A 25394-nucleotide genomic window follows, 5' to 3' on the forward strand; every position below is an offset into this window, starting at 1 on the left:
AACGATTTTTGTGACTCTACTTAAAACTAAGCCCCCATTTTTGACTAAAGGTGGCGCTACTGAGCCCCTCACCACGCCCGTTTCTGAAACTTTGCACATGTCTACTGGATAATAAATGTGATGTGTCTGTCGAATTTCATGCATTTTCAAGCATGTGAAGAGTCTCAAAAGCATCCGAAAAGAATATTAAAGTTTGATGCGTTGCCACGGCAACAGTATCTAAGATATCAATAATCCTTTCACAGGTCTACATCTGCCGTGTGTTTACATTATACACATAAAGTTTGAAGCAAATCGGGTAAAAATAAGAGGGAGATTTCAAAGCATTTTGAAAGTGACACACTTCCTGTTGCCAGTTGGTGGCGCTATAACTTTGACTCACAAATGTCACATCCATGTGATCGGCCTCTTACAACTAACACACTGCTGAAGTTTCATCAAGATCAGTTAATGTATGCAGAAGTTATAACACACTTCCTGTTTGAATTATTCGCCATAAATTCGTTTCCTTGCCACGGCCAAACCGTTCGAGATATCAAAAATCCGTCCGCAATTTAGCATCCTCAATGTCTTGACTTCATGCCGACCGAGTTTGGAGGCGAATGGATGAATTTCCTAGGAGGAGTACATCAAATTCCACAGCATGCGTTTCCAAACAACCCATAATAGCTGACTTCCTGTTGGTCTGGCGTAAAACTTAGAGCACGAAAGTTGTTCGGCCCGATGAGGTCTATATGTGTACCGAGTTTCATATTATTACATGCAAGCGTGTCTGATTTATGGACAAGTGTTCGGATCCAGTTCCAGGGGGCGCTGTCGAGGCCCCCTGCCACGCCCGGGTACCAGCTTCGGTCCGGCCCTGATGGCCGCGGGTTCTGACCTGTGTGCAAAATTTCAAGAGTTTTCGAGCATGTTAAGGGCCCCAAAAGTGCCCGAAAGGTTGACAAAATAATAATAATAATAATAATAATAAATATAGCTGCGAGCAGCGATTACGGGCCCAAGCCGGTGGCACCGCAACCCCGGTGCCTTTAGTTACCTAAAGGCACCGGGGTGGCGGTACCGCCGGCTTGGGCCCGTAATCGCTGCTCGCAGCTATATTTATATATATATATGTATATATATATATATATATGTATATATATATATATATATATATATATATACATACATACATACACACACATACATATATATGTATATATATATATATATATATATATATATATATATATATATATATATATTATTGTTCAAAAGTTTGGGGTCAGTAAGATTTTTAATGTTTTTAGGAGAAGTCTCTTCTGCTCACCAAGGCTGCATTTATTGATTAAAAATACAAACAAAAACAGTAATATTGTGAAATATTATTCCAATTTAAAACAGCTGTTTTCAATTTTTAAATATTTTACATAGTAATTAATTTCTGTGATCAAAGTTGAGTTTTCAGCATCATTACTCCAGTCTTCAGTGTCACATGATCCTTCAGAAATCATACTAATATGATGATTGATGCTCAATAAATATTCATTATTATTTTCAATGTTGAAAACAGTTGTGTACAGATTTTTTTTTTCAAAATGCTTTGATGAATGTTAAGTTCAAAAGAACAGCATATATTTCAAATATATATATTTTTAACATTATAAATGTCTTTACTGTAACTGTTGATCAGTTTAACTCATCCTTCATAAATAAAAGTACTGATTTATTTTATTTATTTCCCCCAAAAATAAAATTGTAATTATTACTAACCCAAAACTTTTGAGCGGTAGTGTTTAACGTTACAAAAGCTTTAGATTTCAGATAAATGCTGTTCTTTTGAACTTTCTATTCATCAAAGACTGTACACAACTGTTTTCGACATTTAAAATAATAATGAATGTTTCTTGAGTATCAATCATCATATTAGAATAATTTCTGAAGGATCATGTGACAGTGACGACTGGAGTAATGATGCTGAAAACTCAGCTTTGATCACAGGAATAAATAACAGTTTAAAATATATTAAAATAGAAAGCAGCCGTTTTAAATTGGAATAATATTTTACAATATTACTGTTTTTGTTTGTATTTTTAATCAAATAAATGCAGCCTTGGTGAGCAGAAGAAACTTCTCTGTTATGTGCGCGCCACAGACTGCACGCACGTCCGCTTAGAGTTCCGCCTTTTGCCTTCCGTCAATATTACGTTATCAGAAAAATATTTTTTTAGAGAATCGATTTTTTGACATTTGTGAATCGATTCAGAATCGTCCACGTCCGCATCGCGATGCATCTAAGAATACATTTTTTCTCCCACCCCTAGATTTCATACAACAGGTTAATAAACAGTTACAATTAAGTCACTTACATTTTAGATTCAATGTTGACTGTTTTTGTTCTGTTTCAGCAGCGAAAATAGTTAAACAAAGATCACGGCAGAACCATCACGTGTTTTCTCATAACTGAACGATTCAGCATTTTTAACGAATCGGTTGACTCAAAGATTGAATGATCAATCCATAAACATCTGTCTTAATCATGATCGACTCATTCGAACGAATCGTTTGAACGAATGAATCAATGACTCGCTTATTAAGATGGATGCCTGGCGACACCTAATGGCGGTTTAGTGTTGTTTAAAAGCATCATTCTTTCCCACATGTGTGTGATTTGTGTGTGCAACATTATCATTATTTTTCTTTCACTATTATATTAGCGATTTAAAAGCACCCACTCGTGTCACACGTCGATTAACCGGTGGGAAAATATCCTCAGACACATACCTAATAAATGTATATTTAAATACAATATTGGCCTACCTGGTAAAAAGTTTTATATACTATTTTGATGTCCTTTTGGACACAAGAGGGCAGTATAGCCCTATGTTTGCTTTTTTGTTGAACCAAATAGCACTAAATAGCCTGTTTTAACTTTTTAATTCTTCTTGAATTGCAAAAACAGAATAAAATGGGTTTAGTTGTGATATTTGTATTCTTTTATATAGAAATAAATGGTATATAATTACATTTTTAGAAGATTTTTAGTGTTTCCTTTTTGGACATTACTTTAATCCCTCGCCATAGCAAAACCATTTGAGATATTTATTATCCATTCACAATTTAGCATATTTAATGTAGTTTCATCATGTTGAAAAAGTTTGGTACGAATAAAATAAATAGTTTAAGAGGAGTGGCTAAAAATTCAGAGGCTGATTTTGCAAAAAAATTCACATTCAGACCAAAATATCTGACTTCCTGATGGCCAGAGCTATTGAATGTAAATTAGAAAGTTGTCCGGCTTGATGAGAACAATATACAAACTGTTTTTTCTTTACTGTAGTTAAAACTAACCCCCCCACTTTTGTCAAAAGCATGTTGAAAGTGACACACTTCCTGCTGCCAGTTGGTGGCGCTATAACTTTGACTCACAATAGCTACATCCATCTGATCGGCCTCTTACCACGAACACACTGCTGAAGTTTCATCAAGATCAGTTAATGTATGCAGAAGTTATTCCACTTCCGTGTTTCTCTTTTCTCGCCATAAATTCGATTCCTCGCCACAGCCAAACCGTTCGAGATATCAAAAATCCGTCCGCAATTTAGCATCCTCAAAGTCTTGACTACATGCACACCGAGTTTGAAGGGGACACGGTGAATTTTCTAGGAGGAGTATTTCACATTCCACAGCAAGCGTTTTCCAAACAACCCATAATAGCCGACTTCCTGTTGGGCTGGCGTAAAACTTGACCGGGGTAAAGTTGTTCGGCCCGATGAGATCTATATGTGTACCGAGTTTCATATTAATTCATGCGAGCGTGTTTGATATATGGATCAAGTTTTAGAACCCCGTTCAAGGGGGCGCTGTTGAGCCCCCCAGCCACGCCCGGGTACCAGCTTCAGCCCGGCCCTGATGGCCGTGGGTTCTGACCTGTGTGCAAAGTTTCAAGAGTTTTTGAGCACGTTAAGGACCCCAAAAGCCCCTGAAACCTTGATTAACAATATAAAAGCAATAGTCAAATCCCCCCCTCCCCTCACACACACACAGACACAGAGAGAGGGAGAGAAAATTCTTCAGAAAATCCACATTCAAACCAAAATATCTCTCTTCCTGTTGGTCGGAGATGGTTCATGTAAATTAGAAAGTTGTCCGTCTTGATGAGAACAATACACATACCAAGTTTTGTGATTCTAGGAAAAACTAAGCCCCCATTTTTGACTAAAGGTGGCGCTACTGAGCCATTCCACCACGCCCGTTTCTAAAACTTTGCACATGTCTACGGGCTAATAAATGTGATGTGTCTGTTGAGTTTCATGCAATTTCAAGTATGTTAAGAGTCTCAAAAGCATCAAAAAATAATATTAAAGTTTGATGCGTTGCCACGGCAACAGTATCTAAGATATCAATAATCCTTTCACAGGTTTACATCTGCCGTGTGTCTACATTGTACGCATAAAGTTTGAAGCAAATCGGGTAAAAATAAGACACTGATTTCAAAGCATTTTGAAAGTGATGTACTTCCTGCTGCCTGTTGGTGGCGCTATAACTTTGACTCACAATAGTCACATCCATGTGATCGGCCTCTTACAACGAACACACTGCTGAAGTTTCATCAAGATCAGTTAATGTATGCAGAAGTTATAACACACTTCCTGTTTCATGTTTTCGCCATAAATTTGTTTCCTCGCCACGGCCAAACCGTTCGAGATATCAAAAATCCGTCCGCAATTTAGCATCCTCAATGTCTTGACTTCATGCACACCGAGTTTGGAGGCGAATCGATGAATTCCCTAGGAGGAGTACATTAAATTCCACAGCATGCGTTTCCAAACAACGCTAAATAGCCAACTTCCTGTTTGGCTGGCGTAAAACTTAGAGCACGAAAGTTGTTCGGCCCAATGAGATCTATATGTGTACCGAGTTTCATATTATTACATGCAAGCGTGTTTGATTTATGGACACGTGTTTGGATCCCGTTCCAGGGGGCGCTGTCGAGCCCCCCTGCCACGCCCGGGTACCAGCATCAGTCCGGCCCTGATGGCCGCGGGTTCTGACGTGTGTGCAAAATTTCAAGAGTTTTCGAGCATGTTAAGGGCCCCAAAAGTGCCCGAAAGGTTGACAAAATAATAATAATAATAATAATAATAATAATAATAATAATAATAATCCTACCGAAAACAATAGGGCCTTCGCCCTTTCAGGGCTTGGGCCCTAATAATCCTACCGAAAACAATAGGGCCTTCGCCCTTTCAGGGCTTGGGCCCTAATAATAATCCTACCGAAAACAATAGGGCCTTCGCCCTTTCAGGGCTTGGGCCCTAATAATCCTACCGAAAACAATAGGGCCTTCGCCCTTTCAGGGCTTGGGCCCTAATAATAATAATCCTACCGAAAACAATAGGGCCTTCGCCCTTTCAGGGCTTGGGCCCTAATAATAATAATAATAATAATAATCCTACCGAAAACAATAGGGCCTTCGCCCTTTCAGGGCTTGGGCCCTAATAATCCTACCGAAAACAATAGGGCCTTCGCCCTTTCAGGGCTTGGGCCCTAATAAGAACAAATAATCAAACTGCAAGCAACAGCACAAATAAATACAATTGAGCAAAGATACAAATAAAATAAACAGTGCTTTTCAGGTTATTTAGGTATCTAACAGTAGTTTCCAGGTACAGAAATTGAATAAAGTAATCAAATGTAAAATAACATTGCATATAATCTTCACTGTATAAATCAAATAAAGATTAATAATTATTAACACTTAATTAACAATAATTAACAATAACTTAATTAACACAATAATTATTATACACAGACAGCAGTAATATTAGCCTGCTGTCACTTTAAGACATAATGCACAGATCCAGACTGCGACAACACATGCGTTGTCTTTCTCGACCGTTTATGTTCACTTAAGACATAACCTACTACCTATGTTTTCTAAGATATTCAGCAAGAAGGGCAAATTGATATCATTTTTGTGTGAATTTGTTTCTTTCAAGCGCAAGACTTGAAAGAGAACTCAATATTTGCATGTTGTCTGAGACGTGGCTCTCTTTCACGTCTTGCTCTTGAATGTTTAAATTGGCAAGTCTTAAATGAGTTTAGTTTAAACACAGATAGCAACATGTGCTGTTCAGGTCTCAAGTGCGCTCCTGCGCTATCACCACCCGGGTGATGACGGTGTAAATGACTGGTCATGTTTGAGCATACGGCCCACGTTTTTTGATCATCGCTGTTATAACGTATTGGGAAGCCAGAATGCATATCCATCAACAGAAACATACATTAGCCGAAATCTGCCTGTCTGTTTTACGTGCTGTTATTCTCAAGAAACCATGTTATAGATGCGTCGTCAGATGTAAGATGAACCGCGGTGCAAGTGCGTGCCAAACCGTGAGTGGAGAACCGTACGGTTTGATTTTTTTTAACCAAGAACCATTACACTCCTAGTAGGTGGCTACAAGTATTAAATGCAGTTAAATGTCAAAATAACTCCATGTCATACACTAAAGTTGTGTGGGGTGGGGGAAAATTAAGAGCGACCTGTTGTGACGTCACAATCGTGTTGCATTGTGGTCTATGGATCTGCCTGATTAGCTTACATATCGAGTAGACCCTCGGCCAAATAAACTTCCCTCGTCCACTTGACGAAGTTGACACAGTAGAAGAAAGTTCAACACTCTTACTTAAGCAATAAACACACACACAAATGTGATGTTTAACTAATGTCATCTTTGCTTATTCGTATGGTTGAATTGGATCATCGCAGGTCAGCAGCAAAGACAGTGGTTAATAAAGTGAGATAAAATACATGAAGTATATTTGTGTGATTTAACATATTTCATTATTGAAGGCTTGCATAGTATTCAGAGGTTGTATTTCATTGTTTTTATTCATTTTGAGGAATACTGAATGTGCTTTTGTGCAAGTGAGATGAGTAAATGCATGCTCACATTTATTCTAGAACTACAATAACCATCATGTTTACACAGCGCACACAACACTGATTTCTCTCAACATGAGGACAGGAGAGCTGTCAGTCAATAAATGGGAACACAGAGTAACTTGTGTTACTTATTTGAAAAAGTAACTCAGAGATTTAGTCTTACATTTAAAAGTAATGCGTTACTGTACTAGTTACTTTAACTCGCATTAATTGCGATGTGTAATGTAATGCGTTTCCCCAACACTGAACATGAAAATAATTATTAGCTTGAAAATTGGTATCAGTCAGTTTTTTAATTTCGGTAAATCCCTGAAAAAACTTACTTGATGCACTTTTAAATGATGTAAACAGATCCAATACTGAAACTAACCACAGTGGCCATGAGAGGTGTAGGGGCAAAGGCACACATCACAGGCCAACACAAGTTCAGGGAATGTGCTCCTCAGTTTCTTCACAGCCAGCACTGCAGGAGTGTCATCTCTGTCTGCACCAGAGCCTCTCTCATCCTGGGACAGGAAATGAGAGAAACAATATTTAATCAACTCCCTCATAAAATTAATGACAGAAATATTACTGAAACCATTTAACTTCTCAATGACCTTCGCAACATTTGCAGGAACTCCAAAAATCAGCACACACTTCAGGCCTTTATCCACAAGGGGACGAAGTAAACCCTCTATCTTATTGACGCCATATCTGAAATCAACAGAATGAAACATTATTTATTATAAAGATTTCTTAACAATACACTGGCATTCATTTTTGTTTATATGACAAACTAACGCTATCTGCAGTCCTAAGCGCGAGTTTCAGGACGCAGCAGCTGCAATGACACGATGACTTTGCCAATTGGCTATTCAGAAGATGGGACTTACTTTACTAGAGCTTCCTTTATATTGCGAATTTCTCTCATTTATAGTAAAATAAGTGAACTGTCTGTTGCAATTTAACTAATTATTTGATCAGACTTCAAGCAGTTAAGACATTTTTTACACAAAATTAAATGTTTCTTTGTCTGAGATAACTAAACATCCCACGCTGAATGAAACGCAACAATGTTCCATGAGGTCATGTGACAACACTGCATAATACTGTTTATTACTAAATGTTAACTGCTGTGCTGCATAATGTGCTTTTTTTTCACAAGTAAAACCAGCATGATAGTATTCCTTTCTGAATGCAGTCTATTAGGCCTGTCGCGATAGTCAATAAATCAATTAATCGCACGATAAAAAAAAAATGAGCTCGATAATTTTTCCGGCTGCGATAATTCCATTTGCATGCTTGTTTGTTTTCCTCGTCTCTCTCTCTCTCTCTCTCTCTCTCTCTCTCTACCAAAGAGACTGGATGACCACTCTCAGTTCCTTAGTGAACTCTCTTGTCAGTTGCATGGTCTTTTTGGGGAGGCGGCGCCGTGGCGCTTGTCAGTCACATGGTCTTTGTATGGGAAAGCGCCGGCGGGACTGCTTGCGGTGACTGCCGGGAGAGAGAAAAGACGCTAGTTGTGAGTTGGAGGAAAAAAAAGAAGAAAAAGATGGAATTGGTTTCAAAGCCAAACGCGACAGCGAGCTCGATCTCATGAAAATGCGTATACCACGAATGTTATTTCTCGTGCCATTTATACGCCAAAAATAGTTTTTGCGTGCATATGATACGCACTTTATGGCGTGTAATACACACGCACTCCTCACCCCTAATCCTAACCAAGTATTTTCAGTGCATAGCATATACACGCAATAAAGTGCGTCTCCGTCTTCCCGACAGTAAATTACACAATCACTCGGGCGTTTAGTCGACAAAATAACAGGAGGACAGTGCAAAATGCTGTGGTATCCTGTTGAGGCTTTTTTTTATTTGTTTACAAAGGTCCTAACCAGCAGTTTTGCCTGTTATGGAATGTATCACTATTTATGTCTGAGCCTAATGTTTAATATTTTTTGAAGTGCAATTTTGTTTACATCCATTTTATTTATTGTTTTTGGTATTTATTCAAGTGAATTTTTTTGTTAACAGACACTGAGAGTCCATTGCTTTTATTGTTTTTGGTTGTTTTGTTAATTTTTTGTGGATATTTAAAATGTTTTTCCGTTTTCAATGTTTAATATTCTTAAGAAATAAAAGTTTATAGATCTTTGAAAAGGTGTACCTGCATTATTATGCCATTATCATTATATTAGATGAAAATGGTCTCGAACGACAATATTATCGTTTATCGCAATAATTTCTTGGACAATTTATCGTCCAGCAAAATTTGTTATCGTGACAGGCCTACAGTCTATATTACTTGACTATGTAACCAGACCTCACTTTTACTACAACCACCCAGACTTAACAACCCAGAATAAACGGATCCTTAGCTTATCTTTGTGCTTTGTTGGCTACCACCCTGCCTGAATCTTATCTCAGACCACCAGCCCAAACTTTACATGCAAACTCCATCTTTGTTATATCAACCATACACATCTTGAATATTTAAAAAGATGTTGCCCATAGTCCTTCCTTCTAGAGACTGTTATGCAAAACATCAAAGCTAATTGACATGATTAAACTAATATATTAATTAATAATAAAATAGGGAACTACAAATCAACCTCTGGTCCTAAACTAGGCACCCCTATTTTCATCCTTGTCCCAAATTTTTATAACAGGGTTGAGGTCCTGAGCCAGACAAACAACACTTTCTGAAGGTTAAAGACATTACCCTTAGTTTAAAAACAACAACAACAAACTATTATGTAGGCTACATTATTAATGTCAAGTGCCAGTTTTTCTTTAAATGTTTAAAATTGATCATAACAGTCTAGCTTCATGTTAAACTCCATTAGTAATCCATTAGACTCCTTAATCCAATGACAATTCAATGATACTTGTTACTTTAGTAAAGGATGAGAAACAAAGACGAGAGAATACAAAAAATGACAGTGAAGGATGATACCTCGCTTGACCAGGTAGACTTGCAATTGGTTCCACTGCATCAGGACTGTCACTGTTAAAATCAGTTGGGGAGAAACATAACTATTTGTCTCCAATCAAACAAAAAGACAGTAGTGCCTTTAAACAAGCAACTTTAAACAATTTTAAACTTTAAAAAGCTTAAAACAACTTGAAACAAACCAATAACTCCTGAACCTATATACAATCAACAAATAAATATAATGAGGGGGAAAACATTACGTAATGAAGATAGGATATATGAGGTTATCTGGTCTAAGGTCTGAAGCACAGGTCTGCCAGTATCGGAGAGTTGGGTGAAAGTAACCACTGTGTAGAATGGAGTCTGCCGGCTGTGTCATCGTCCTGTAGATTCAAATGGAAGACAAACATTTACTGACACAATCTGCTCCACATGTGACGTAACTGCAAAGTTATGAATCATAGTTACATATACACTGTAGAAAAAATATTATGAATCAATTCATTGTCTTGTTTCCCAGAATAAAAAAAACGCATCAAATCATTCTTAAAAGAAAAAAATAATGAAGAAATAAAATAAATTCACCTGAAAAGCGAGACTGCATTAGAGGACATATTAAGGCTTGATTTCAGATGATTTATGTGAATTTGAATGTGTTGTTGTTCACCTGTAAACCTACTACATTTAACATCTTATCTAATTAAAATCATTATAAAAATGTTTAAATTAGTTAATTATTATTAGTATTATGACTAATTATTAATTTAATTACAAAAAAGTATAAAACAATTAAATCATTAATTTTATAATGACATTTACAGTTTAATGATAATCCAAATAAAATTTATTTAAATATATTTTTAAAAAGAAAATACCATTTTAAAAAATGATCTCAATTGAATGAACACATCCTGAGTGGTTGGGAACTTGGGGTTAATTATGTTATTCTGTCCACTGATTTTATGAAAATAAATCTTCTAAATCAATGAGCAATGAGCGATTCCGACACATTCCTGCCATACAACTTAAGCAGGCATGCAGAAATACTGGCAGACAAGACATGTTTTTGCCTGCTAAACTGAAGCAACCATATTTGAATCACTGAAAAGATATTTTTTCCACATAAAAGTGATATAGGGTTCATCTATTATCTACCCAAAACAAAAATGGCATATACACGGAGGACTGAGGTGTCATCTAAATACCATTATTGTATCATCACTAAGTAGCCTACACTAATAATTTCCATTTTAAAGCTGTTAAGCAGAAATTATTAATTATAATGCATACATGCATGTATACATATTGAATTATAATTCAAGCATACATATTACATCAGGTCAACTCATTACTAATTTATCTATAAATGTTGAAATGTCAATAATTATTAAACAAAAAGTACTTACAATTTTTACACAATTTACACAATGTAATGAATAACTTTTAAAAACAGTCCTAACATTACACACTTGGTCTAATATCTAGTACACATCGGAGTGTACGAATAATATCACCCAAATATCTGGTAACATTTTTTACAGGTTTTTCTAAGCTAATAGTGACCGTCCTTACTACAGCAAAATACTGTATAATGTAAATATTACGGAGATTTGAAGCTTTTAAAGGCATACTAATTCAAGCATTTCTTAAACATCAGAAAGCATGTGAATACATAACGTTTAGGCTACCATTGATTGAGATAAACTTACTTTGTGTTTAGGATGGGAATGGAAATTGTAAATTACCCAGATCAGATCTTGCTAACCGAAGTTTTGCTCCTTGAACCTCAAACGGCGTTTGTGTGTGTGTGTGTGTGTGTGTTTCACGAGAAGAATGTTGCTATCTGTCAACTGTTTCCTGTTAGACTACACGAAACTGGTCTTCCTCTAGGTGGCGCTTGGTGGATCAGAATGGCAAATTCTCCATTTAGTCCGAATCACATTTCAGTAACGTTACGTTTTGTCTTATTGGGACATCAGTGCTATAAAAAGTATAATCTTGTAAATATATATTTGACCAAGCTCTCGTTCCTGAGATATAAATAAAATACGTTCATGTAGGCTTTACAAAATTTCGGAACCTTATCATTTAATCACAAACGACTATGATTGATCCATCCTAACCAGCGCGGAGAAAAGTAACAGGTACCACTTGATAGAGCTGGCTACGTTTTATTTTAGCAGTGACTTGAATGATGCTTCTAAGAAACCATTCAGTCATACAAAAAAATATACAGAGTTAAAATAAAAAAATGTATTCTTATAGTGAGTGCTGAAGAGACTGGGGCCTATAAGCCACGCCCGTTGTATCACACGTCCGTTTCATGCTAGTTGTCATTCTGGCGTTTCCCATTTTTCTGTGATTTCATTAGTCTTGCCTCTCGGCCTCCGTAGAAAGTATCCAGTTTCAAGAGTCTCGCGATATTTCTTGTGGTTTGTATGTGAAATCTCACGATATTTCCCCGGGCTCCTATTAGAAGGTAAATAGCTCATCTCAGCTAGCTTGGTTCATTACAGCTGCATATCCACCGCTGTCAACCCATCCGTTCAATAACGATCATTTAAAAATGTAGGTTATCATTATTTGTTTGCCTTCAACCATCACTGCGAGTGATGTAAGGTATATGTAAGGTAAAATCAATATCATTGGCGCATTTAGTACTCGTCATCATATGCTAACTGACAGCTCGCTTGTTTATACTTACAAATTAAATTCTTCAAAATGATGGACGTTAATTTACTAATAACATGTTTATCTGCACAGTGTTAACCTAGATTATACTGTATATTTATAATACGGAAGCTTTGATGTTAAGGATATTTAAATAATCCTTGTTGAAGCCTGTATTGATTTAAATGTGATTCATATAGTCACAGTAGTCAACCATGTTTTTGGGCATGGTTGCATATCATGCAAATACCATTGTAGGCTAATCTAATAATAATTCACTATGCTTTTATACAGTAGAATAGCTTTTTGAATCCATCTGTGTTGCATGGTATCAGTGTTTTCCATACAATTTGAAAGTTGAATTTTAGTTGAATTTTTTTAATTAGTTGTATTTTGATAATGAAGTCTTTTCCCCCATTTTTTCAGGTTTTGATAGAGCTGTCAAATAAATCAGAGGGTGGACATGATCCATCTCAGAAGGAGCATGATGCTGCCAAAATAGTGAAACAGTCTTCATTGGAGGATTTTTCATAGACTTGAATATCCATTAACCTATTTGAATGCGTCTCTTCACTTCCAGTTTCTTAGGCTAGTGTTTGACCTTAGTCTCCCGAGTAAACAACGCTCAGTGGTGCCCCATTAATAATGCTGTTCTCTTTGCGAGAGCTGGTGCAATGGCTGGGCTTTGCCACATTCGAGCTGTTCCTCCACTTGGGCGCGCTGCTGGTCTTCAGCGTACTGGTGGCCCTGCACATGGACTTGCAGACTCTTGAGATGAGCTGGTGGCTTGTCTTCTCACCCTTGTTCGCTGCTGATGGCCTCAGCACCTACTTCACAGCCATTGTATCCATCCGCCTCTATCAAGAAGGAGAGAAGCGTCTGGCAGTGCTGCGCTTGCTGTGGGTGCTGACCGTGCTCAGCCTCAAGCTGGTGTGTGAGGTGCTGCTGTGCCAGAAACTGGCTGAACAAGACCAGACACAAGATTTGTGGTTCGGGCTCATTGTTTCCCCGCTTTTCATCCTTCTGCAGCTGCTCATGATTCGCGCTTGTCGTGTCAATTAAAGGACAAAATAGTGTCTGCACACATGCCAAGGGACTTATCTGAATGAAATGGACTCCTGCTGGTGTCATTTAAACCAGGAGGAATAAATCGTTGCAAAATCATCGTGACTTTTTTTTTTTTTTTTATGTATTCAACTGAATTTCTGTCTCAAGCATGTAAACATGGCATTTCAAACGATGCTTAAAGTAATGTGCAATTTTTTTGATTATTATTATTGTCCTTAAGTGCTATGAGAGATTTGGTCTGGATTTTCTCTGAATACTGTCAATGTTGCTTTATCTGTGTTATTACCTTTTATTGTTTTTTGTACAATTGTAAATAAACCATCAACATTCAAACACTCACTGTTCTCTTGATCTTCTTCCTTGGTTTGTGACCATGCCTTGAAGTGACCTAAAATGTTTAGCTATGAAGTGACCTGAACAAGTTGTTATTTTTTATTGTTTGATTTGGGTTGGTTATCTTGCGTTAAAATGTAAGTCATATAATAATCACTAGATGGCACTGTAGCTTTAATTAACACTTCACAATTTCTCATTTGTCTAATTAAACTGTAGAAATAACAGTAGTGTTGTTTGCATTACATGTAATTTTCCATTTGAGTTATATATAATAGAGAAACAGAAAGCGTTTCTATTTCTTTCCTGTCAGCAATGGGGTTTTTTTTTTTTTTTGGAGTTTGCACTCGGTTTGTGATAGCATAAAATAATTTCCTTGAACATATGTTTTGGCATTTTTAAACAACGAATTGCCACACTGGACATGCAGTACTTCTTGCAAGCCATTGTGGCTGTAAATGGCAACAATTGTATTAAAGGTCGCACACCCATATCTTAAACGAACATGCTTTCCTGTCCAATTATTTTGAGGTCATCTAAATTCAGAGCGTAGGTAAATAGGCTACAGTTATATATTTGGATGAAGTAGTCTATAAATAACTTGACGTGCTGTGTCTTGCTATAATCTTTATGTTCCATTTAATTAATCTTAAAACTGGATTATGACGAGAACACCAGTTGTAACACGTCATCACAGGAAATTGTTGGAAAAAAAGATATATATTAGATTTAATTAACCAAATACAATTTTTGATCCAAAATAGTATTATTAATAAAGAGTTTTAATTTTTTTTCAATAAGTACATTTTTATCAATATTTAAAAATGTAGGCTTATTGCTTATTACCAAAACAGTAGCATATAGGCCTATAATTCTTTGTAGTTTAGATATTATTTATAATAGATAATTTATTAAGATCAAAATTAGTTTTTTTCACCAAGTGTGCACAAACACACAAGGAATAAATATTACTTTTTTTCACTTACTTACATTATCTTTCGTATTGTTCATTCAAATTCGGAAATACTGAAAGGGTTAAAGCTATGAAATGGGTGTGTCTTGCTATGTTTGACTGACAGGGCTCGCCTTCATATTCACAATAGTATAGAGGGTAAGTGGGCGGGGCATATGTTAAAACAAAAGGTGTGCCTCAAGTCAAAATGACCAAATGAGGTGTCCACCCTGAGACGAAAGGGTGACGTCACTCTCCGAGGGCGGGGTCGTGTCGGTAGACTGGCACATCATCATCATGCAGGATACATTGTTGCAGCTGCAATGATGTACGAGGACGAATAAGAAGAAGAGCTGCAGGTACAGCGAGAGATTATTCTGTTTCACACGTTTCCCCATAAACCTCATTTCTCCCATAATGTCGGGCGGGGATCTTCGCGTTCTTCGCCAAGAGCCAGGGCAGGAGAGCCCGAGGATGCCGGCCTGGAAACGCGAGATCCTTGAGCGGAGGAAGGCGAAGGGCGGCGGGTCCGGAGCAGGTGCCGAGTCCGTCGCATCTCGACTTAACGGAGAGGGAACGGCCAGCAAAAACATGGATGATATTACCAGCGCACATTCTAGCAGGAACTATACCATTACTGCTGCCAAGCGCGCGACTAAAAGCCCGGATCTGTCACCGGTGAAAACAAAAGAGCACTGGCCATCCGCAGATCCTTACGACTCGGAGGAGAGAACAGAAATAGACAACGGAGCGCAAGAGAGCCTGGTGCTGCAAGAGAGCTTGGGTCCGCTGCAAGAAAACCCATTCATTAAACTGGAGAAAGAACGCAAGAAGCGTCAGAGCCAAGAGAACGCCGCGCGTCCCGTTCAGCACATCCTCGAGTTATATGGCAGCGTTCCCGGGATACGGACTATACGCGCTGAGAATATCATCATCATTGAATCCGACCCTGAGTACTTTCCGGAAGGATGTAGTTTGAAGCACGCGTCGAAACTGCAGCAGAACGGCACGGTGAGCGGATATAGCTCTCTCAATGACCTTTTAGATCAGAGAGGTAGTCCTGTTACGGAGATACGCGCGAAGGAAGTGGTCATTTATGATACTGCGCTTAGTAAAAGCGAGGAAAACCTTAGCACGCTTGGACGACCCGCTTCCTCTCCGCTGGAGGGCCAAGGGAGGGTGAGTCGCATGCTACAGAAATTTGACAGGAATTATGGCAGGTTGCAGCCCAAGTCGCGCAGCACAGAAAACCTCCTGGACTTGGACCATAGTCCTGTCAGGCCAAGCTCCAGACCCAAGCCAGATGTGGTGCCAAAATGTCCAGTGTCTCCGGAAGCTGGCTCTCCACACAGCAAAGTCTTCCAAAACGCACAGTCTACCGTAATCAATCATCTCGCCTCTCCTTGTGACTCAGGGAGCAGTACGCCTGTTTCCGGGTCCCCTCAGTTAGTGTCTTCTGCACGTAGACGTTTTGAGGGGAGTGGGGGACGAAGTGTCACTGTGCATCCCAAGGAGGACGCTGAGATGTCCCCATCCAAGCCTGTTAGAGAACGGGACTGGGACAGCACAGATGGGGCCTCCAAAGCCAAGGTGCCATGCTCTCCGGAGAGCCACCGTGCCCGTGCCGACTGCACTCCTAGCCCCACGTCACCCCCCTTATCGCCCAGCTTCGAGATCCGGCCGTCCCCTCGCCCTGATCTTTCTCTACTTCCGGCCGGTGATCTACAGGCCCGTGCGCTCGCCAACCTCCGTCTTCAGTCTCGCAATTCCTTCACCGTCATTCCCAAGAGTCGCGCGGCCATCTCGTCACCTGGCAGCACTGCCCCATCCAGCCCTGTCCTTTCCCCCCCATCCCCACGACCAGTTTCAGAGCCCCCTGTGCCAACCCCCCTGCCTACTTCTTTCACACCCCTCGGACCAAAGCTTACAGAAAAGGTGACCGTTGAAGCCAAAACAGGGTCTCCGCAACATACCCCACCTGCCACACCCACCTCCCCAACCCCATCTTCTCCACCCTCAATAGGCTCACCTGTCAAATCAGCCTCACCCCCAGAGGAACCTCCAATCGATACGCTGCCTATTACGAACATCGATGACGTAGTCGTGGAGCCCATGCCATCCGTCGTGAGCCCTGCACTGCAGAGGCGCAAAGGGAATACATTTACAGTTGTTCCAAAACGGAGGCCCGAGGCTCAGCCTGGCCCTTCTGAGACCCCAGAGGTTGTCACTGAATCTCCAAGCACGCCACAAGCCCCTTATGCCCATCTGGGCACCCTAATTAAAAAGCGTTACCCTGCTGCAGAAGAGATAGAGGTCATTGGGGGCTATCTTTCCCTGGGGCGATCCTGCCTCTCGAAGACTGGATCATCAGGAAAAAAGGTAAATATGTTTGTCATATTTTGCATAATATCTAGACTTCACTCACTAGACATGTATGCAATAAATTGTATCTTAAATTGTGTCTTAAAGAAGAGACTTAAAATGATAGTTCACCCAAAAAGAAATTTACTCACCCTCATTTAATTGAAAACCTGTATCACATGCTTTATTCTGTGGGGCACACAAGGATTGTTTTAGGAACCCTCAGTCACCATTTATTTTTATTCTGCCTAATATCCTCTTTTGTGTTCCACTAAAGAAAAAAAGTCACATAGGTTTTGGCACCACGTGAGGGTTAGTTAGTAATGACAGAACTTTCCATTTTGATTGAAATAATCATTTAAGAAGAATTTTTCACATTTAAGAAAGTGTTTATTAAATAAGTTTTTATGTTCTTAATGACTTGAAAATGACAAATACGTTTTTTTTTTTTTTTTTTTTTTTTTTTAATCTGTGCGAATCCACACTCAAATGTTTTTTTAAAAAAAAAGGCTTTAAGGATGTTTTGTAAGACAGTTGTTGGGTGTTTATGACCTGTTCAAAGGTTCACTATATTTTTTACCACTGCATCATTCAAAATGTGTCATCATAGTGCTGTACTTTATTGGTTTTTCTTGTACTAGAAGATCAAGTGGATCAAGTGGAAACTGTATAAACTCAGTATTTGGATATTGAAAAGCTGTTATGGTGTTCCACGTACATTTTGTAAACTTGTGGATTTTGAGTTGTTCATGTCACATGCAGTAACAATGAGATACTTCCTGCTAGACATCATCAGTCCAAACAAGTTATAACTGCCTAAGGGAGAATCTGTGCTTTACAGTGAAACTAATTTGGGAACTCAAGCAACACTAAACATTTCGAAGGGCAACTTAATGTAAACAACTCTAGAAAACAATATTAAAAAATGCTATATGCAAATAATACCGAAAATGTGCCATGTCAAAAACAGCCATATGCTTACATTGTGACTTTAATTTATAACCAAATGTAAACAGTAAAAAACTTGCCGGGGGAGGTCAGGTGATTTATGGTGGAAAAAGAGTCACGTGTTCTGTTTGGAGTCAAGTATAGGATTTAGTGAGATCTAATAAAGTTCTCTCAGATTTGTCAGTGAATCCTGAAGGGAATGTGAAACTGCAAACATTAGGGAACCTGTTTATTCTCCCCTTCAAAAACTATTTTGGCATATGTGCATTTTGCTAAAAGGTGACATTTGATTGTATTTGTTTTTGCCATCTCATTACTCTCAAGAAATATATCTACATAGTTAGGATTTGTATTTAGAACTGATAACTATCTGTAACTTTACAAAGCCGTACTTGAGATTTGTTTGACTTGTTACATAACAAGCTGCCATTCACAGTCAAAATCAATCTCAAAACAGGAAACCAAACAAGCACCAATGATCTGTTTCACTTCCTCTATGCAGTGGTGCTGTCAACTAGGTTTATCAAACTAGGTTTAGATCCATAGAATGTATTCAAAGTAATGATGGTTCCAGTTGTTTGACATTAGAGTCAGTTATTAGAGTTTTACTATTTTTGTTCTTCACATTTTGTTTTAGCTTTAATATTTTAGCAGTACTGCTAATAATGGAGATGAATAGAGACAATTTCTCTGTGAGGATTTTAGCATGCTGAGTCTGACAGCTACAGTAGTTGTGTTATTAGATTTTCTGCACAGCAAACTCTCTCTGATAAGCATCACTTTAGTAGGCTACTTCAAAAATAAATAAATAATAATTTTCAAGAAAATGTCTGACGTTCCTGTTATTATTTTCAGACATTATGTATAGATATTTCTTTATGTACTATGATGACTAGTTTTGTGATGCTAAAGTCTCGCAACCTGAGCACTGTTTTTAAGACACCTTATATACAGTATTTAAACTTTTCTGTTCTTTTCTGTTCCGTTGTTGCATGATTCTGTTGATTTAAAGTGGCAGACAACATAACCGCAGTGTGCAGAAATAGAACATTATTATCAGCTGGTGTGTGGACACTAATATAGGTTTCGGATTCGTTATAGTAATCTAGTTATTGTGCTTGATGTGAACAGGCCAATCCTACGCATACAGGGCTTAGACATAAGATATGCATCACTCACATTTTCTTGAACTACATCAGTGGGAAATGCATTTGTGGGCACTTTTGTACATTTCACAATGAATAAATGCTTCATTTTTGGGGGGTACATTTGAAGTCATAATGGAATCATGCTAAGTTGATCATTGATATAAATTTTTGATTTCATGTTACTAACAGTGTTGTTGCCTCACCTTGGTGAAACATCCAGCTGGCCAGGCCCAGGTTGGGTTAGGTTATGTGCTGCTTTTGTTCTCTCTCTCTGTTGTGTTTGCAAATGATGTTAGTGATTGAGGATTGGCTCATGCCACACCTTTGTTTTGTTGGGTTTTAGAGCTTTTATTGAAGCTTTTCCTGGTTCTGAGTTTAGAGAAGGAAACGATTATGGCAACATCAAGGGGATGTCATTGTCATTTGTTTGGAATTTACTGTCAATGTGCATCTCACTCTCTTTCTCTCTTTGTGGTTGGTCTCTGTGGTTTCACAGTCTTTATTTCTCTTCAAGTTCTTGATGTCACAGTTGTATTAGACTATTTTGCTCTTTTTTTTTAACCATGATTTTCTTTTTCTTTTTTTTTCAAATACATTTTACATTACTAAACAAACTGTAATTGGTTTCCCATGCAAAACTCAATGCCATAATGCTAGGATGTTTTGGTTTGTTGTGGGTTTCAGAGTGTTACTGTTGGTAGTGGTTGCTAGGATGTTTTGGGATGGTTGCTAATTGCTATATGCAGTTATAAGGTGTTATAAGTGGTGACTAGATTGTTGCTTTGCAGTTGCCAAGGTCTTATGGCTGGCTGCTAGGGCATTGCTATGTAGTTGTTAAGGTGTTATGACTGGCTGCTAGGAAATTGTTTTGCTGTGGTTGGTTGGATATGTGTTAATTATTATGTTCTAGGATCTTCTAGCCTTGGCAAGCACCACTAATTTAGTCTGCACAATAGATTGAAATAAAATAGACTGAGATGCTGAAATCCCCCCCCACCCCGCAAAAAGTGTATATATTAGTATTGTAATTTTACAGTTGTACTATAACATGCATGACTTTTATTTTTTATTAAATAATTGTTTTTATTTCACAGTACAATAGTATTGCAATATTTTGTTTAATATTTGTACTTAATAATAATCACAATAAAACCATAACAATAATTATTTTATAGTCATGTTGAATTAATCAAAAACAGTGGTAATGTGACGTACAAGACCCTTAAATATTTCGTTACTGAAAGAGGTATGAGTTGGTTCTTGTAAAGTGTATCAAGTGTACAGAGATAAAAATAAAAAAATAAAAAACACCCACAGTGAACCGAACACCCACATTTTTCAAGTTTTTCCCAAATTCTTCAGCCCTAAAATATTCTGCACTTAAAAGTTTTTCAAGTTTTTACTTTTTTATTTCTTATGCAGATGTACTCCCCAACAAAATCACCCTAGAATGATTGATTCTTCTTATCTTTTCTCTTGGGGGGAGCTGTGGTTGAGGGGGTTGGGCTAAAATGTCACCAATTCTCTTAGCATATTGTCTGCCCCGGGTCGGCTCATTATTCTCTGGGGCTTGACTGAATCCTGTTGTTGTGTTGGATAATCATGATTATGTTATGACCTTTAGTTTTGCTTGTGACTTGAGATCACACTCTTACTGAGAATAGAGCAACAAGAGTGATTTACTTCAATGACTGTCTGTGCTCAACCATTGTAAATGTGTAATAATACATATAATTAATATGAGTGGTTTTAGTTAAAGACTAAAAGATCTAATGTTTTTGGAAGCAGAAGTATGTGTGTAGCTTAGTATGGTCTGACTTTATTCATTGGAAAGATCATGAGTTATTTAATATGATGTAAAATTTACTCTGTAATTATGGTATAGCACAATGTAACAGAGAATCAGAGATGATGGCCTTTAAAGTGTCTGGATTGTTAACATGAAATGATAAAATAGCAATTTGCCTCACAATGTCTTCTCTAAATACTGCTCTGTTCATTAAATATTACATTAGTAGAGTATACAGCGTTCCAGTCTGCATACACCATACAGTGAACATTTATAACTAGCAGGGATGCTTGATTATGACAGAATTATTTGGTCAATATTTTAATCATGATTATGAGGGGGCCATATGACCAAAACCTTATACGAGTAATTTATTTATATAATATTATAATATACAATATTATTTATGATATCTACTTTTTAGATGCAAGTGAAATTTCACAATTTTTCGATAACCCAGCAGAATACTATAATTAGGCCTAGAAGACGTTTGAAAACACCAGCAGTGTCACGAGGCACTAAATGTCTATTTCACAGTGAGCGTTATAGTTGAGTTATTTTTTCTCATTTTCTTTTGTTGTTTGATTAACTTTTTTTTGTATTCATTAAGAGTGAAATACATTGCAAAAGTACAAAACAAATAAATCAAAATCAAATCAAATCAAGTATATTTGTATAGCGCTGTCATTACATGTATAGCGCTGTTAAATACCTGTCATTAATGATGCAGACAACAGCAGGTATATTAGGCTGCTGTCACTTTAAGACCTAAGGCACAGATCCAGTGGTACACATCCTAATTTTCTTCCAAATGTTTACGTTTACTTGATACATACTCAACTGTTTACGTGACTACTCGCCAAGGCCATCATTTTGACATATATTTGCGTGTATTATACCATTTAGGCTTGCACACAAAGCTCAAAGTATAGACTTTTATTTGTCTGTGTTTAGCTCCTCAGTGCGCACAGAAAGAGATCTGGGGAATAGCATGAGTTCTTTAAAAAAATATTTTTATGATCAAGCACCTCCTACAGTAGACTGCATTTTATGGAAGTCACATTCATGATTTTACTGATTTGTATGTTATGTGTGGGCTTTTAAGGAGGAGCGGAAAAGCCACACCACTGTAAAGGAAAGGAACGAGGTACAAAAATCGTGTTTTCATAATCGTTGGAAGCCAAAGCGGAACTAAAATTCGATTAACCACATTAACATTACCCTAATAACTAGATCTTTGATCTGAACATGAAAGTGCTCAGATTTATAGTGTGTTTATAGAAAGTTAATGTTATTAAAAGCCTGAGGCAGAACATGTCAGAGGACTTTCGTCATGGTTTAATATTAGCTTTTATGTCTCTGCTGCTCGTTCTGAATCGCTTGAAGAGGGAGTGTTTTAATGAACCATTAAAGGTTTAATTTGACATTGCCCAGCTTTAGAAAGTGTGCGGGGCTTTACCAAAGCCCCTTTAAGGCAAGTCATTTCACTCTGTGGCCATCTTTGAAACACCTCTCGGGCATACAAGTGCAGCTCCTGTGTCTTTGATTGGGAAAATATCAGATTCTCCAAAACTTCGCCAAGCTCATGGTTAATTCTGAACTGCCGAAATGAGTCATCGGTAATTTCTGTAACATTCATATGTAACAATGTAACAAATTCCCGTGAACAACGTCTACTTTGAACCGCCCTCAGAAACTAGCTGGTTCATGATGTGTACATGGCGATAAGATGCCGTTTTCTGCGTTGCGAAAGCAAATTCTCTTTGCATACACTTCTAAAGGATTGGGATGTGAAGAGTCAGTGGTTAAAATCAACAAAGTGATACAACAGCAACCTTTTGATGATGCTTCTCAAATCTCTGTGAGGTCTAAATGGGATTTACCAAGCACTTATCCATTAAAGATGGGACAGTACCCACTTTATTTGGACCAACTTGCTCCTCTGAATCACAGCCTGTTAGTATGACGTATTTAATACAATTATTGTAAGTATGACGTATTATAAAATTATTGACGTATATATTTTTTACAGGGTGTTCAAAATAGTTCATAGTTTTGTGTTTTATATTGTGTAGGTCTCCGGCTAGGCGGCTAACTTACGTTATTCCTGTCTTACTGAAATACTTCTGCAAATCAGCCAAAGGCTCACTATTAACTAAAACTGTATCAATTAATGCAGATTGTCTCTCGTTTTTACTACTTTGAGTAATAAAGGATGGAACAAGATTTGTTTTACAAACTTTATTATTCACGTTAGTGCCCGGCTAACGTATGCACATTTTTTTGCACAATTTTTAAAAATACTTTTTATCTTGTAAAATCTATATATTTTTTTTAAAATAATGAGAATTAAGATGCTTGGCTGTTTTATTGAATTCAACTATTGTTAAAAAATTACTATGTTGCTGGAATAAAATGAACCCAAATTAGGTTGGAATTAAAATCACACACAGAATTACTGGAGTAACAACACAGGCAACAGTAATAATCAAAATGTAAACATTTATTAGTAAGCAAGAACGCCCAGGAATGAACAAAAATAGGCAAGAGTAAAAACAACAAAAAAGTGCAGATAAGAGCAACAACTTAATTGTCAGGTCCGGGTTGAGGAAAGAGACAAGCCAAGCGAAGTACCAAAATAACAAAGGTTTATTAACAGGAGAAAACTCAAAACAAACAAGAAACAGTGTGCTGGTGCACAAACAATAACCGACAAAAGACGAGTGAAGACCAGGAACTTAAATACACACACAGATGAACACAAGACAGGTGATGCAGCTGATGATAATGATGAACAGGTGGGTAATTGAGGGAGTGAGTTCAGGTGTGGAGACAAGGAGGATTCTGGGAACTGTAGTGAGCAGGACGAAGACAGACGGTGAATGTGACATTAATGGTTATGCAGTTAAATGAAATTGCTTTTTAAAAGTTGTGTTTTGTGTTTAACTTGTGTTTAAAAACTTGTGTTTAAAAATAAATTTGACCAAATTTTGTTTATTTTTCTCCCGCCATCGAAAACACTAATAGCACCACGGCCAAAATCATCTAAAAACACAGACTGAAATCCCGCTCAAAGACGAAATGGAGACGAAATCCTCCAGTTTTAAAAGAACACGTTTCTTGCTGCACTCACTTTCAAAGTTCTCTCTCTTCTCTTCTCCGCTTCGATTAGGTTTCTTCTATTTTCTACATATATTCCTAAGCGCAGCGCCAAAATCTTCTGACAAGGAGTGTATACTTGAATATTTAAAGGAAAAAATCTTATTTGTAATGGACCCATATATTCAGACATATTTTTGTTTGGTCAACTTTTATTCTCCTCTACTATGTTAACTGTTTAATACACCATTTCCCCTCCACATGAGAGGACTCACCTCTGGTTGCAGATTCTTTTAGCTTGCAAAATGTATATCTGTCTGTAAAATGTCTAATTTTATGATGTGTGCCTTACACAAGGAGGCGGATGGAAACCTTCCTCTTCTTTTGTATGTCCTGATACGAGTGTGAAAGTCCACCATGTTTAATTATTGACCAGACAGAATGCCGTCTCCTCCATCATGCACCACACCTCTGTCTCTGTCCTTATCCTCACTTCCTCCGTTTCTGCCCCTCCCCCGTTCCTCCCCTCTCGTAACCTTACTGGTGTCCTCCAGGAAGTTCTCCTTACAGACAGACACTGGCTCTTCAGCAGCTGTGTATTTGTGTGTTTACTTTGCCTTTGGTATGCATTGTTGTGTTTGGACTTTGAAGTTCAGATAATTTAGTGATGTGTCCTACAGTCTTGACGCCATTGTGTAATCCCATATGGACCACTTCTGTGTGTGTGTGTGTGTGTGTGTGAGAGTGTGTGAGCGCCTGTCACATGGCAGCAGTGTCTACAATAGAGTCGATGTAATTAGAATTCAGACTGCAAAGCGCCACTGTTGCTGTCATGTTTAATTCAAGAGTTACTCCAGCATGTGTGTTAGAGACAGAGAGGATCATAGAGAGCTGAAGTGAGAGAGAGAGAAAGTTATAGTTAACGTGAATGCGAGAGTGCTTTTTAAGTTAATTATTTCCTTAAAGAAACAGTTTACCCAAAGGTGAAAATTCTGTCATTATTTACTCACCGTCATGTCATTTCAAACCCATAAGCTATTAGGTTTTCTACGGAACACATTTTGAATAATGTATTGTGTTCTCTTTTCCTTGTAATAGTAGCAATGAGTGAAATTGGTCAAAAGTGACAGTAAAGACATTTACAATATTACTAAAGAATTTCTATTTCAAATAAATGCTGT

General features: G+C 37.8%; 3 protein-coding genes across 3 annotated transcripts in view; 2 read left to right on the forward strand and 1 right to left on the reverse strand.

Moving 5' to 3' along the window:
• Nucleotides 1-11696, reverse strand: part of alad (aminolevulinate dehydratase) — a 44378-nt gene extending 32682 nt beyond the window's left edge. The window contains exons 1-5 of the mRNA XM_084114961.1: nucleotides 11555-11696; nucleotides 10106-10228; nucleotides 9867-9917; nucleotides 7531-7627; nucleotides 7302-7437 (exon numbers count right to left, since the gene is read on the reverse strand). Coding sequence (XP_083971087.1) covers nucleotides 7302-7437; nucleotides 7531-7627; nucleotides 9867-9917; nucleotides 10106-10224 — 403 coding nt within the window. The 5' untranslated portion in view covers nucleotides 10225-10228; nucleotides 11555-11696. The remainder of the gene's footprint in view (nucleotides 1-7301; nucleotides 7438-7530; nucleotides 7628-9866; nucleotides 9918-10105; nucleotides 10229-11554) is intronic.
• Nucleotides 11697-13028: 1332 nt separating this feature from the next.
• Nucleotides 13029-13716, forward strand: tmem203 (transmembrane protein 203). Its single transcript, XM_084115694.1, has one exon. The coding sequence runs from the start codon at nucleotides 13161-13163 to the stop codon at nucleotides 13575-13577; it is 417 nt and encodes a 138-aa protein (XP_083971820.1). The 5' UTR covers nucleotides 13029-13160; the 3' UTR covers nucleotides 13578-13716.
• Nucleotides 13717-15119: 1403 nt separating this feature from the next.
• Nucleotides 15120-25394, forward strand: part of tprn (taperin) — a 32162-nt gene continuing 21887 nt past the window's right edge. The window contains exon 1 of the mRNA XM_084114954.1: nucleotides 15120-17247. Within this exon, the coding sequence (XP_083971080.1) occupies nucleotides 15286-17247 (1962 nt within the window). The 5' untranslated portion in view covers nucleotides 15120-15285. The remainder of the gene's footprint in view (nucleotides 17248-25394) is intronic.

Source organism: Abramis brama (assembly GCF_963993115.1).
Source record: "Abramis brama genome assembly, chromosome: 5".
In the NCBI taxonomy this organism is placed as follows: domain Eukaryota; kingdom Metazoa; phylum Chordata; class Actinopteri; order Cypriniformes; family Leuciscidae; genus Abramis; species Abramis brama.

What these genes read in the sequence shown, in the direction of transcription:
- tmem203 (XM_084115694.1), top strand. Translation starts at nt 13,161, where the DNA reads ATGCTGTTCTCTTTGCGAGAGCTGGTGCAATGGCTGGGCTTTGCCACA.